Source organism: Drosophila sechellia, chromosome 3R (genome assembly GCF_004382195.2).
Source record: "Drosophila sechellia strain sech25 chromosome 3R, ASM438219v1, whole genome shotgun sequence".
Lineage (NCBI taxonomy): Eukaryota > Metazoa > Arthropoda > Insecta > Diptera > Drosophilidae > Drosophila > Drosophila sechellia.
Genome location: NC_045952.1, coordinates 22,961,266 through 22,975,474, shown reverse-complemented (window position 1 = coordinate 22,975,474; position 14,209 = coordinate 22,961,266). Strand labels below are relative to the sequence as shown.

General features: G+C 42.7%; 1 protein-coding gene across 1 annotated transcript in view; it reads left to right on the top strand.

Moving 5' to 3' along the window:
- LOC6607750 (acetylcholine receptor subunit alpha-like 1) overlaps window positions 1-14,209 on the top strand; it is a 55,854-nt gene that overhangs the window by 22,696 nt on the left and 18,949 nt on the right. Inside the window, exon 3 of the mRNA XM_002032477.2 lies at window positions 13,552-13,761. Within this exon, the coding sequence (XP_002032513.1) occupies window positions 13,570-13,761 (192 nt within the window). The 5' untranslated portion in view covers window positions 13,552-13,569. The remainder of the gene's footprint in view (window positions 1-13,551; window positions 13,762-14,209) is intronic.

The window sequence follows — 14,209 nt, the reverse complement described above, 5'->3', positions numbered from 1 at the left end:
ATAAGCGCACTTTAAGGCTATCAAACTTCATCTGGCATTGTTGTTCGAGTTCCTTGGGCTTCACTGCCTTTTGTGCGGAGATTATGTGCGATGATGTACGGAATAATGTGCAGTACATTTGTACTGATAATCTGCTAAGAGCAACCAATAGTTGTCCGCTCCTGTTTTCCGGATACTTTCACGGCTTTTCGTGTCGCAAATCCATTGAGGCCTTTGTGAACTTGACGTTTGCTTAGGTTGCAACTTAATTATTTACATGAGTGTGACATTTATTAACCATTTGCTAATTGAAATTTTAATTTGTTTGCTTGCAGGTGAGTTGATTAACAAATGCATCTATTGGGAAACACGGGTGAGATGGAAAATTGTAGATAAGTGGCTGAGAAATTTATTGTTGATTTGTACTTCAAATGGTACCTAATTGGCCCTAACTACTTACTATTATCCTAGGGCTCTTGCCAACTGCACAGTAAAATGGCAAATTGAATACGTATAGATAAGGCAATGTTTTCAATAAGACGGATGAAGGTGTATCTCATCCTTCTGTCAGCAGGTTATAGCCTTTAAACAGCCCACTCATATTTATTTATATATATTTTATCCTCCACCTTTGTATGGGAATAGCAACAAAAAACAATCACAGGACTTTCAGTGCTCGGCAAAAATCCCGTAAGGATGCTGGAAAAGCCAGTGCCATTGCATCATTTTATCCATCAATTTTATACCTTTTACAATTTTCTCTTTTTTTGTGCCAACCCGCCTGCTTTCGCTACAAAATAGCAATTGTATTAAACGCGCTCGAATCTGAAGGAATCGTAGTGATTCAAGAGGAATCGAGGGGCCATTGGGGGCGACATTGTAGCTGCCATATAGACACATCAAGTAATTGAATGCACTTGCGACACGCGGCAGGAGACAAAAGAGCGGCACAAACCCACACACATACATATACATATAAATATATATAGGGCTGAGGGGGTGTGGCAAATCGGGGAGTCTCAGCTGGATGTCGTTGCTTTGATTTCGAGCTCGTTCAATGCTATTAGCGCAAGTAAACTAGAGGCGATGGTGTGCGGCAGATAAAGCCAGACATGAATGAGTTCCTCATCAACTGATGATTCAGATTATTAACTTTTTTACTATATTATAAAGTAATACGAACCAAATAAAGGTTGTCCATCTAATTAATGCGCTCCATAGATATAAACACACATTTAAAGCATACATCATTTCTGGTGAAATTTCTGAAACTGAGAGGACTCATTGCACGAAGCTCTCGAGAAAACCATTTTATCAAAATTAGCATAAATTCCAGCATTAATTGGAGCGAATTCAGCTGCCGGAACAGATCCCATCCCATGCCCAACTCCTGTGCTCCTCGGATCGTTGGGTATTTGCTCAAGTGCTCTGCCATGCGATGGTGTGCGTGTGTGTCCACGAGGATGTATGGTAATATGGGTGGCTGGATGAGCGTGTGAGTGAGAGTTCTGTGTCAATAGTTGGCACACATACACCCGATTGTTCATGGGAGCAACGGCGGTGTGGGGTATGGATAGTCATCGTCTACTTTGCATAGAATTGAAATTTGAAATTGGAAATTGAAAATGGAAAATCGCTTTGCCAACTGTGCCGTCGAAGAGGAGATGAGCAGATGAGCAGATGAGGAGTCTGTCTGGCTGATTGACAATGCATTGGATTTGCATTAAATAATCGAACTACGCGCTTCTGTTGCTTTTTAGCCATTAAGTTGAGCAAATATGTGGGGATCTGAGCCGGCTAAGTGCTAAGGAATCACATCATTTCGGTTTTGCCAGAATCTGCAGCGATTTCGGCAATTTATCAAATTGCCTTTGCCCAAAAGTTATGCAATAATTTAGTTTCCAAGCTGGTGGAATTGAGGGTAGTTCTCGATTTCAATGGGAGTTTCGTGGATGTTGGCGTAATCGCTTTTGTGCCTGGTTATGCAGCCGTTATGTGTGCCAGTTTTTTTAGTTTTTTCCCCCCCATTTTTCACAATTTGGTCGAGATTTCGCAGAGAAATTGAATTTTTTGCATTCTACGCAGACGAACTTCAAATGAACATGTTGGTTTGCTAACCTTGCGTTTAAATGGGCTATGCATTCCAATGTTTTCCATCATAATTCTGTTCCACCATGTCGCATTTGGTCGTACGTGTTGCTGTGTGTGTGTGTGTGAGACTTTCTACCCGGCCACGCCCACGCCCAATGCCGCCCCCTTTGGCAGAGCTCAGTTGCAGTTGCAAATTCAGTTGCATTTGCAGCAGAAAACTCAATCCAATTCGAGTGGCTGCAGTTTATGCTGTTTGAGTTTTGGTTTGGTTGCTTTTCGTTTTCATTTTCATTTCTGCCTCTAGCTCGCAGCTATGCATATATAGCATGGGCATAGTATTTGAATAATTCATGCGTGGCAATGCATAAGTCAGACCGAATGGAACTTCTCCCAAGCCACCAATTCACCCGCAACCGAGTCCACATCCACATCCAGATTGCAGTTGTTGTGGGTGTTCCAAGCTGTCCATTTTATTCGGGGTCTGAGGTCCCAGTATCTGGTATATAGTATCTGGTATCCAGCCGAGTATAAAGCGACCTAGAGCGACCACAATGGCTGCTAAGTCAATAAAGCTCTCACTTCGGTGAACTTGGCCCGGAGCTATGGCCCATTTGATGCCCCGGAGCGAAGCTATGACAACGATGGCTAAAATCGAAATCGACCTGCTGCCTAATTGACAGTGCATTGTATCGCAGGATATCGATGCGCCGTACCAGTTAAATGCTAATGAATTTTTAATGCTTTTCACTTTTTCGCCCTTCGTGGCGAATGGAAATGCATTTAAAATGCAACAAGGACACAAGGAATGTCCGGGCGGGCAGCATAATAATTATCCGATTGTGTTTGTGTGTGCGTGTTTGGATTAATTAGCTGTCATTTATTCATTTATCGATTGCATCGCTCATTTCCTACCTGCGAATTACTGGCGAACTGCGAGAGCGATGGTCAAACATTAATCAAGCGCCAAACTCGTGTTCCGCTATTGGGGGTAATTAAATAACAATGAAGTGGGAGCGGAAACATCTGTTTTACAATATCAATTTTGCAAATAATGAGCGCCAAACAAACCCATCCATCAATCAATCAATCGTGCATTTAAAAACTCCGCACATAATTAGTCAAAGCACCGAAATGTTGGCGAATAAATCAGATATATTAGGTATTCATTTCCACCACGAAAACCTTTATTTATTGTATATAATTTATATACATTTCTGGCTATGTATACAATATACGTAGCCAAGAAATAGGAATAATTTTATAGCGGACATCTGTTGTCCAAGTTTCAAATGCTGTCTGGCCCTTCTTATAGATAAATTTGCAATCGCCTTCGGTCGCCTGTCAGACGGTTTGATTTAAATTTATGACTATGGTTTGTCCAAAGCATGTGGCGCAACAAAAAATAAGTTGAACAGTCCATGGAATGGAAGTGGGTTTCGACGGGAAATATACTTTAAGTTCTATTAGCTAGCTGAAAAATCACAAATATAAATTGCTTAGTTTGAACAATCGAACTCGTCGTTTAATCAATAAATTTAATATCTTTGACGACAAAGTAAGCAAGTATTATAAGTAAGTCATGATTTATTCCTTTAGACATTAAAGTCTCTTTTGCATTAAACAACATTTCCTGACTGTGAAATAAGACTTCCCTCTCAGTTTGTAGTAAAGGGTATATGAATCTTCTTGCCTGGGACAGATGTAGGTTTTTCTCGTCCAGCGATAGAATCGCAATCTTATGACCAGCAGTAATATGAATTATGACGCTGCAGTTGGTACGTGAAAGTGTGTGTGCTTGGAAATAGATACAAACTAGGAAGTCTGTGGAAAAGGTTAAGTGAAACGAGCGATGAAATTTAATTTGAAGCCCAGCTTAAACTTCGCCGATGTGGTATTTTTATGAATTGCCCGCCATTTTGTAGGCCATCCGGTGGGCGGCGGCCATCTTGAGGGTGGCCGCCATTTGCTAAGTGTGTCAACTTCCGGTGCAGCACACCGAGTGTAGTGTAAGTGTCCTGAAGCAGCAAGGATAATCAATAAAACCGACGGCAGCCGGCGTGCACTTTTTACCACAGTTTATGTTAAACTATTAACAGGATACTGGCTTCCGTAATGAACCAGCTGCCGCCGCAGTCCGTTGTCCTGAGTCCTTATTCCACAGTCGGTAGTTGGTAGTCCGTAGTCCTCGGCGCCAATGCACAAAAAGCGGGTCGCAGAAAATAGAGAAGCCGAGGAAAACAGCTGCATTGTTCACTCACACACATACACACTAGCAGAGAGATGATGGAGAAAAGCGACACAGATGGCGGAGAAAAGCGGGAAAGTGTGAAAGAGAGACATTGGTGCAATGTCCTGGGCCAGTGTGGTGGAAAATCGACACTCAATATTAGCACCGTTTATGAGCTATGAATGAGTTACGACTACCAAGTGAAGCAGACGCGTCAGTCAGCTGACCCAATTCGATGCACTTTAATGCATCAAGTTTACATTGTTGACACTTTAATACTAAAACACCGGTAGCGGCAACAATTGCGTTTTCGCTTCCGGCCGAGACAAAAAACCGCGAGCGCATTAATCATGCTCAACAATGAATGAATGAATCCGTTTCAACGGGCACTTCGCTACATTAATTAACTCATAAATCTTTTGTGCATATCGAATGACAGAAATTGGCAAGGGGTCTACACAAACCCACTCACTGGCCAATGCCCCAGCTCACATATACATCCAATTATTTCTGCCCAAATCACTCGAAGTACGAAATAGGTGAACGAGGAGGCCAGGACTTGGACTTGTTATATTAATGTAGCCGCTCCTCTGAAATATTGACAGGCCTTGGCAGCTGTCGGCATTGTTTTTCCTCTGCTCTCCACGAGCATCTCTCTATCTATCTATCAAAATGGGTAAAAGACATTCCAACAGCCCGTTGTTCTTTGTTTCCTCCAAGTGCTGAAAATCGAACTGGGACTATCAATTTGCTTCTGACACTGCCTGAAAGATAATGAGTGTTGTCGAAATTTATGAAAGTTTAGTTGGCTCAGATTGCTATTCGATATTAAAGTGATGTTAGCGGAAACTCATTTTATTGCTCTTCCACTAACCAAATATAATCCTACTTAAAGTTTTATATTAGCTCTAAATAGAAATAGCAAAAAAAAGGGTAATATGATTGCCCTTTAAATATGTTTCATATCGCTCATTGCAATCAAACTTTATCAGGGCATTATAAATTTATTTTAATAGTTCAAAGAATTAAGAGGGTCATTAATTTTCAGCTGAATCATATTCATATTGAATGTGGCAATAATGAATATTATATGAAAGGGAATTCATACGATACTGAAGTCATAGGGATTTAAGGATATTTTTTCTCTGTGTAGCGCTTAGCCCATTTGGCTGAATTAGATGGTTGTTCTTGTAGCAAGGGCGTGCCCCAATTTGTCAGATATTCCTGCTGGCGGCTCTAAAATGTCGTCTGTCTTGATTTTATGGCGTGTCGAGTTGCCAGTCGCGGGTGCCATCGTCATCGCCATCGCCCTTGCCATCAGCATTTGCAGTTTGTGCATTATTTGTATGCATTAAAGATAAACACGAGGCACTGTGTGTCGTGCAGGTGCGAATTAAAATCGCTGTAGCCACCCCAAAATCAGGGGGATACATTACCATTCCCATTCGCGTTCCCTTTCCCGCTCCCATTCGGATTCCCCTCCGTCGCCGGCGGGCGGTTGGTGCGGTAAATGCGACATCAAATGGGTGGGCTGGCGGGTGTTGGCGGGCGTTGGCGGTGGCTTGCGGCTTGCCATTGTTAGGCAGCCAACTAGTGGCGTGGCACGTGGTATATAGAGTACTTATCATGATGATTATAATCAGAGAGCAGCCAGCAGAAGGCAGCAAGCAGAAAGCGGGCCACTTGGCGCTTGTAATGTTGTTTGTTGTTGCTGCCGGCACTTTACGACGGCTTGCTGCACATCAAAGGCGCCGCGTAATGAGCAGCACACGCTTACCGCCACTACGCCCGCTGACCCCCCCCCTTCCCCCCTCCCCCCAACCGCCAGCCCACTGGAAACTACCCACCTACAGCCATGCCTTCACAAGCATTCCCTTAGCCAAACCATTCCCATCCGCCGGCATGTCCTGTCGTCTGCCAGCGCAAATTGACTTTGTCTGTGTGTTTTTGACACCTGCGGCAATTCATATCCCAGCCCAGCCCTCAACCACCCACGCTTTTCGCATCAAAGATAATTTAAAGCGAACGCGAAACTAGTTCACGGGTAGCTGCCCCTCAGCGAAAAGGAGGCGGTGGAGGAGGTGGTGGCAACCTACATATCTGCTAGTTTCGAGACGTGGCAGGGCCCCAGCCCCAAACCCCGGCGTCTATTTGCTTTTTGGCATGCTGTTTCATAGCCGCAAGTCCCAACATTCTTTAGTTGTTAGCTGCTCCACCAGCAGAAGCCAAAGCAGCAGCAGTTTCAGTTTCTCTGGCGGCCCCAGAAAGTATGCCACAAATTTTAGCTGCGTGTATGAAACTATTACTCGAAAGATCCAGCGATGCACGGGAATGGAGGGAAATAACCCTTTGCCGGAATTACCTAGAGCAACCATGGAAGCCTTGTTTGCAGCTTTGACAGCCCCTGCGACAGGAACTACCCATTTAACTGGATGGCCAATAATGCCTGCCAAGTAAACTCAGATGAGTACTGGTACATATCATATTTTAATGGTCATAACATTGATTAACAAAGCAGAAACTAAAAAAAATTAAATCTTTTTAAGATTTTCAGAGAGTTTTGAGCATATAAGTGTGGTTAGGCAGATTTTTGAGAAGATAAGATATTCCTGGATTTAATTGCTCTACAATTTATCTTTCGGTATTCCTAAATGACCTCCTCAGTGAGCTTGTCATGTCGAAATTACTTAGCATAATTGTCCATCTGAAATTGACATTATGCAAAGGATATCTCGTCTGAGAATTAGCATTAACCGTCACATTTCAGTTCCTGCCTCGGGCACTTCATGTTTTCGTAATTCGTTTATTAAATTAACACCTTGGGCTATTATGCATACATCTTGTTGTGATCCTGAAGTTGGAAATTTTGATGTACCCACAAGTCCAGCGAAGTGGAGTCCACTCGTCTGTCTGCTCTTTTGCTCTTTCTTATGCAAATGTCATTGCATAAACATAATTAACTCGGCCCGGTCAACAGGGCGTATGAAACTTTTTGATGACCAAATAAAAGCGCTTCAAGAGCTTTAGCATGAGCCAACTTTCCCGCCCAAGTTTTGCCGTAAAATACGAAAAAATAAAAATTTCAAAATAATCCAGCACCTGTGTCCCTGGCCAATTGCCGTATCCTTCAGGAGAAATATAGTTTCGCAAGTTTGGCGGCAAAGTGAATTCAACAGTTTGGCACTTATGCGTCCCAGCGGGAACTGCTGCTTATTGATAAGCAGATGGGATAATGGAAGTGCCACACTCACACACACACACATGTGCACAATGACTCTCAAAGTGGAGTCAACGGGCCATGAGTGAGATGCATTTCCAGCACAATCCATATCCATATCCCATTGTGTCGCCGCCATCCAGCTGAGCTGTCACTGCTGCCGATTGTCGTGCTCCCGAGTCCTGGTAAATGTTGCTGAAATTGTTGCCATTGTTGCCCCTGTCAGTCCGGCGTTTAAAGCTCAATTGGTTTAAGTGCGAGCATTTGTGTCCCCCTCACTGCTCACTCGCTGCTTACGACCTGGTTACTCCTGCATGAGTTGCGAATTCACGCTGCAAGTACTTGCAGTACTGCCAGCAATTTGTGTGGCTTTGAGCCAAATTAACCGCAGCAACGCCCTGCTCATGGCCCTGACTGATGAAGCTTGCACTCGAGCTGGACACATCATCTGTTAAGTAATTGGCAGAATAAGTTAGCTAGAGTGGTTCAGAGGGCTTTCATCTATTACCACACTCATGGATGGTGTTTCAAGGGGGCCAGGATTTGATTTTATTGATGATTGACAATCAGGCAGATGCATCATCATCAAACAAATCATCTTTCCCATTTGTTCTGAAGTAGTTTATAAATTGTTAGCACATATTCATTTTTTCATACAATTAATTAAATAATTTGTAAAATCTTGTGAGAAGATTTTAAAGTAGCTAATGGTTTTCCAATATGCCACAGTAACGCTGCGACATTAGCGCCGCTGCTGTTGATGCTGCAGTTTCCGGTTCCCCGGCAGGAGTACCAACAGCAATTTACCTGGGATGGGGGCAGCAACCCTTTTGCATAGCACTTAGGGCAAGTTACGACTCCCATTCGGTATTCCATCTCAGCACCCCGCATCCTTGGCATCCTGGCCATCCTGTGCATCCGTCCGCCCCGCCTAAATAGTCCGCTGAGTGCAGAAGGCAATAAATGCTAATATTTTATTTAAAACGCTGATGGTGAAAGCAAGTGCATTTCATGCTTCCCCCCTCACACATACACACACGCTCCCCACACACACAGACCCGCTCACTCTCTGTTTGAGCGAAAATTAGCTTTGTCTGTGTGTCGTGCGTGTGAGAGCTCGAAGCACTTGAAATTAAATATTGCGCATACGCCGCATTGTACTGTTTCAGTTCCACCATTTGTGTGCGGTTCACGCACATTTGCACATCATTTGCCCTGCTCAAGTGACTTTGCAAGGGTAGTTGGTAAGCCTCTTTGGACCTGATGCTCAGATGTTTGAGCTCATTTGCAACCCTTTGGCTGCCGCACACACGTGAGACTACATCAATGTTATTTATGCAAAAATAATTTTCAAATGTTTTGCATATTTGCAAAGGTTTTCGGTACGCATATTCATAGCATATCCGTTGGCCAGAAAAAGCCGCAAAAGCGCACTACCCGTGCCATCAACCCCGATTTGCCCTTTTCCTTTCACGAATCAAGAATCTAATAAAACTTTGCCCAGCTACCTTGCATACATCTGCTTATTTGCTTATCATATGCAAATTTTCATGTTTCAAGTTGAAGTTTTCCTCTCGTTGCTCAACAAAAAATCCAAAAAAAAGCACACCATATACACACGCGTCCATATATATTTTTGTATATGTAGGCAGCCAAAGAATGTTTAACAAGCTACCTGAGGGCGCTCATAAGCAAAAGTTCAAATAACAAAATTTCAGCTTTTACTTTTACCCGGCAAAAAGTACACGCAAAAAACTCAGCCAGGTATTTTGGACCACCTTTAGCCAGATTACGGCTGTGTGTGTGCGCTCCTTTGATAATACAACTCTCTTTCTACATGTATCCCTTTGGCTTTCCCCATCACAGCACCAAGTTTTCCCCATTCGATTTGTGTGCTCACTTTTAGCTTTTGGCTATGAATTTTCCGAGCACAACTACACAGCTGCACCCTTTAGCATTTGCCCAAGAAATTACTTAAAAATATGTATAAATTATGCATGCATCTTATTCCGCACATAATTCTCAGTTAAATTTGCATAATTTGGGAAAAATGCACTCAGCCAGATAGTCAGCCAGCTAATAACTGGCCAATCAATGCGAAGAACGGACCAACTGCAATTATATAAAACATATTTGAATAAATTAGGCACTCGAATGGCTTGAGTTGGCTGGGAACTTAAGCATTAACAGAGTTAAATAAATACTAGTTAGGGTACTACAGAATTATGGCACCTAATTCAATATGGGCAGTTGAAAAGATTAAAGTGTCAAAGTTAACACCTCTTTTGAGTGCAGTTTTATACATTTTTTTCGTGAGTGCAACTTTTTGTGGCACAGAAACGAGTTGATTCGCATGGGGAACAAACGGATTAAGTGCGATGATGACGGGTCTTTTTGAAAGGGGGAGAAGTGAAATTCAATTACGGGGGCGCAGAGACAAAAGCAATTACAGCAACAATGCCAAAAATGGCAGCTGCCGTTGCGGCCATGTTAATATATCAGCCGAGAAGTATGCAACGAAAAAGGCGGCGAGGGAGTAACAAAGAAATGGGATAAGGGACGAAGTGGCACATGCAAAACAAATAACACGGAAATGAAAAACGAACTCGACTGGAAAATTGCAAGGGCCCCTCTGCCCAGAGCGCACACCCATACAATCACACAGCACCCATAACACCCACACACCAACACATACACACACACACACACACATTCAGCTCACATACAGCAAGCGGAAGTTGACTCGCCAGCCATTTTGCCGTCGACGGCGTTTCCGGCAGAGCTTCACTTGGTTATTGTTGCTGCTTTTGCTGCGGTTGCTCTGCGCAGCTCTGCCTACTAAAAAATTTACTGGCGCTTAAAAATGCCAGCGAAAAAAAAGAAAGAAAAAAAAAGAAAAAGGGAACAACAAGCCGAACCAAACAAAAAAAGAAAAGTAACAAAAATAAAGCACCCAGGCAACTACAAGTAAGCGCACAAAAGACGAGCACAGAAATGACATAAAATATTTACCACGCTGAAAGACATTTTCATTTGTGGCACAACGCACAACACAGCAACAGCAACAGCAAAAGCGCCAGCAACAAAAGTTGGACAACAACAAAGCGCCGGACTTTGGACTCAGCCGCAGCTCATTACGAACAAATTGACGGCTAGCTAACAAATAGTTTCTCTTTCAATATTTGCTGCAATTTCGCTGTCTGCACTCAAACGGGTGAAAAAGCGATGGAAAAAAAAATTGAGCAGAGAAAGCGGATACACTGAAATCCACCCCTCAGCTCGGCTTACTCGCCAGTCCACTCTGCCGCAATCCTGAGTCCTGCGATCCTGCAACGTTTACGAGTGTTTTTAATGCCACATTTTGGCTGCTCCTGCTGCAGTTTCAGTTTGCTGGGGAAGTGATTGAAATTATAGCCGCCGTCGGACACGTCGAGTGCATTCAATGTCCTTCTCGTTCTCTTTACGGCCATAGAGCTGGTCAGTTATTTTTGATACTTATTATTTTTATATGCCATCACCCCTCCGGCGACCAACAAGTGCTAATAAAATGGCAGCAAGCAGGAAAACAGGATGGCGGCGCTTGCTTTTGTGCGGCACTGTTGCAGTGGATTGTGTATCTAGACTACATCTATACATACAAAAAATATATACATCGGGCAATTACATAACAATTTGTTCTGCTGTTGGCGGGGAACCTGAACTGCTGCTCATATTGCTTCTGCTGGACTTAATAGCGGTCGTAGTGGACTTCAATCCCCGCAAATGAGGATGAAGCACCGAGCGTTAATTTCACAGATCCCCCTTTCGAAAAGCGGAGAATTTGTCCTGCAAGTGCTGAAATCAAGCTCGTTCCGCACTAAGCCGGTCTCTTCTCTTTATCTAGGTTTTTTTTGGTCCTTTTCCGATTGCAATTAAAATTGTGGCCCGCAGTCAATGTCAGTTTTTTGGCTTCATTATCCTGCCAACTCCGTGTAACCAAAATGGAGAAGAAACATTTGTGTAATTAAAATTGAGAACAGTGGTGTAACACGGGTACTTTACATAATAGTAATGGCTGTTAAGCAAGATAGCATTATATGATCCGAATCTATAATTAAAAAAAATGGAAATGAAAGGGATTTAGTACGAAACTTGTAAAATATTATGCAGTTTTGATATGAATACATACTCCACTGTGCAGTCGACCAGCAATCGTAGTCCTTCTAAAACTCTCGCAACAAAAAAAGCCAGCGAAAATTCCATGAGAAAGTTTTGCAGTTTACATTTTTCATTAATGGCTTTGCGAGCTATTTTCGGGGGCAGGACACGTCATCGTCTGGTTTTTATGGTGAGCTCTATGCTCTAACAAAAAGTTTACACACAAACCCACACCCACCCACACACACAGACACTCACAGAGCTGACATACAGTATATATTAATAAATAGTCAGCAAATAATATTGCGCATACGCAGCGTTGACAGACGCAGCAAGCCAAATTGTGGCCAGAAATTGGGTGTGCGTGCGTGTGTGTGTGGGGGAAGTATAAATAATAAATAAAAATAAATGGTCATATGGAAATGAAAATGAAATAAGCTGCAAACTAAGAGGCGCATAAATAGCCCTCGAAATGACATTCATTTTCGTTGGCGTTGTTTATGCCTGCCATTTTCGTTGTTCGGTTGTTCGTTGTCCTGTCGCCATTTTGTGTATATGTCATGTTGCCTTCCCGGCTAATATTATTATTATTTTTTTTTTCTTTCAATGCTGTTTTTGCTCTGCTCTGCGGTCACTGACACGTGTTTTGTGCTGAATTATGCAGACGTCGGTATGTGATTTGATTTATTTCGGGTCGAAAGGGAGCCGCACTTTTATGGAATCAATGCACAAATTACAAACAATTTACACATCGAATTAGCATAATTAATTTAGCCTTGTTGCCAAACCATCAAATTGATAAATGTAATTGGCCAAGGACATTCTTTTCTCCCTCCATCTGAGTCATCACATACGATTTTCTATGTGCACATCAAATTATGGAAAACTTTTCCAGCTGACACATAAAATCTTTTTTGCGCAAAACTTTTGCGGAGTTCAAGGAAAAAGGCTAAAACTAAGGATAGCAAACTTTTGAGTATACAGTTTTTCAGTTAAAAAAGTTTTAAGTTTTAAGTTACAGTTGCCTTGCTTGGGCAAATCTTGAGTCGGCATAAAACCACTTGGTCAAGTGGCCATTCCGTGTTAGCCGAAGTAGCCAGAATTGATCGAGCTGCTCAAGAATATGTAAATATATGTAAATAACCATATACTTCGTGTGCATTGTGATGCGCTTTGTTTGTGCCACGTGAAGTTGCATTGCCAAATATTTCAGTTTTATTTTTGCTTTTGTCTCAATTACTTGGGTCAATATTTACTGGTGCACATGTATCGTTTCTTTCTTTCTCTGCGCTTCTCTGCATCTTGGCCACTTTTCTAATTGGCCAGAATGCCCAGGAATTGATAATAATGGCTTGTTTGCGCCCAATGTTGCTGTACACGACAGCACTTGAGAATGTCTGTTGAAATAACGGTGGGATTTTTATGCATAAAATGCAGAAACGCATATTGAGTGGGTGGGTGGTGTATGCTGTGTAGTATATGGGTAATTGTGTGGGCTGGACTCTGGGATTGAACAATAACAAAAATGTCGAGTGAATGGGGAGACGACGGAAACGGAAGGATGTTCCAGCACACACAGATACACTCACACTCAGAAATGTGGACATGCTTGTTTGCGATGGTGTCTTGAGTGTTTGAGCCAAAGATTAAATGGTGTTTATGGCTGCACGATGGTGCTATTGGGGCCCCAAAAGGGAACAAAGCTCCAAGACTTTTGACACTTTTGCAAAATTTACGACTCGCACTCCGCTCTGTTTCCCCTGCACAATTGCAGTGGAAAGTTTTTATGTTTTATACTGAAATAATGCTAATGCAAGCTGAACTAAATCCGCACTGCCAAAAGACATTACCCGCAACTTATTTCCATATTTATTTTTGCTCTATTTCCACCACTTTACAGGGTTGGACCTGGCCTAAGATGGGTAGCGTGCTATTCACAGCTGTATTCATAGCATTACACTTTGCCACCGGCGGCCTGGCCAACCCAGATGCGAAGCGACTCTACGACGACCTGCTGAGCAACTACAATCGCCTCATCCGACCCGTGGGCAACAACTCGGACCGCCTCACCGTCAAGATGGGTCTGCGCCTCTCCCAGCTGATCGATGTGGTAAGTGCCCTTCTGGTCAAAGTTACCCTTTTTTGCAGCCAATGAAAGTGTGGTAACACGTTTCAGACATAAATCAATGGGGCGTTTATCTGGAAAACTTTCAATTTTATAGTTCTCAGGGGTGTTCAAAGTGCGTTTTGACCAGGGTATAGAAGAGTTGCAACTAAGCTTATTCTTTTTTAAATTAATTTCAAAGCTTCAAATGTTTAAAATATCATTATCTAGTTTGCAAAGAAATCGGAAAGTTATTACAAGATTGATGGTTATAATTGGAGAGCAAGTCCACCTCCTCCTTGATCCCGTTCCAAATCTCGTGCCAATTGGTGGAAATTTGTTGCTAACGATGCCGCCCAACTGAGCAATCCATTTGTTTGACAAGTGAGCCCAGCTAGCGGCGTTGTTCCGCGATAAGCTTATCAAATGACAATCATAACAGATTAATTCGTGA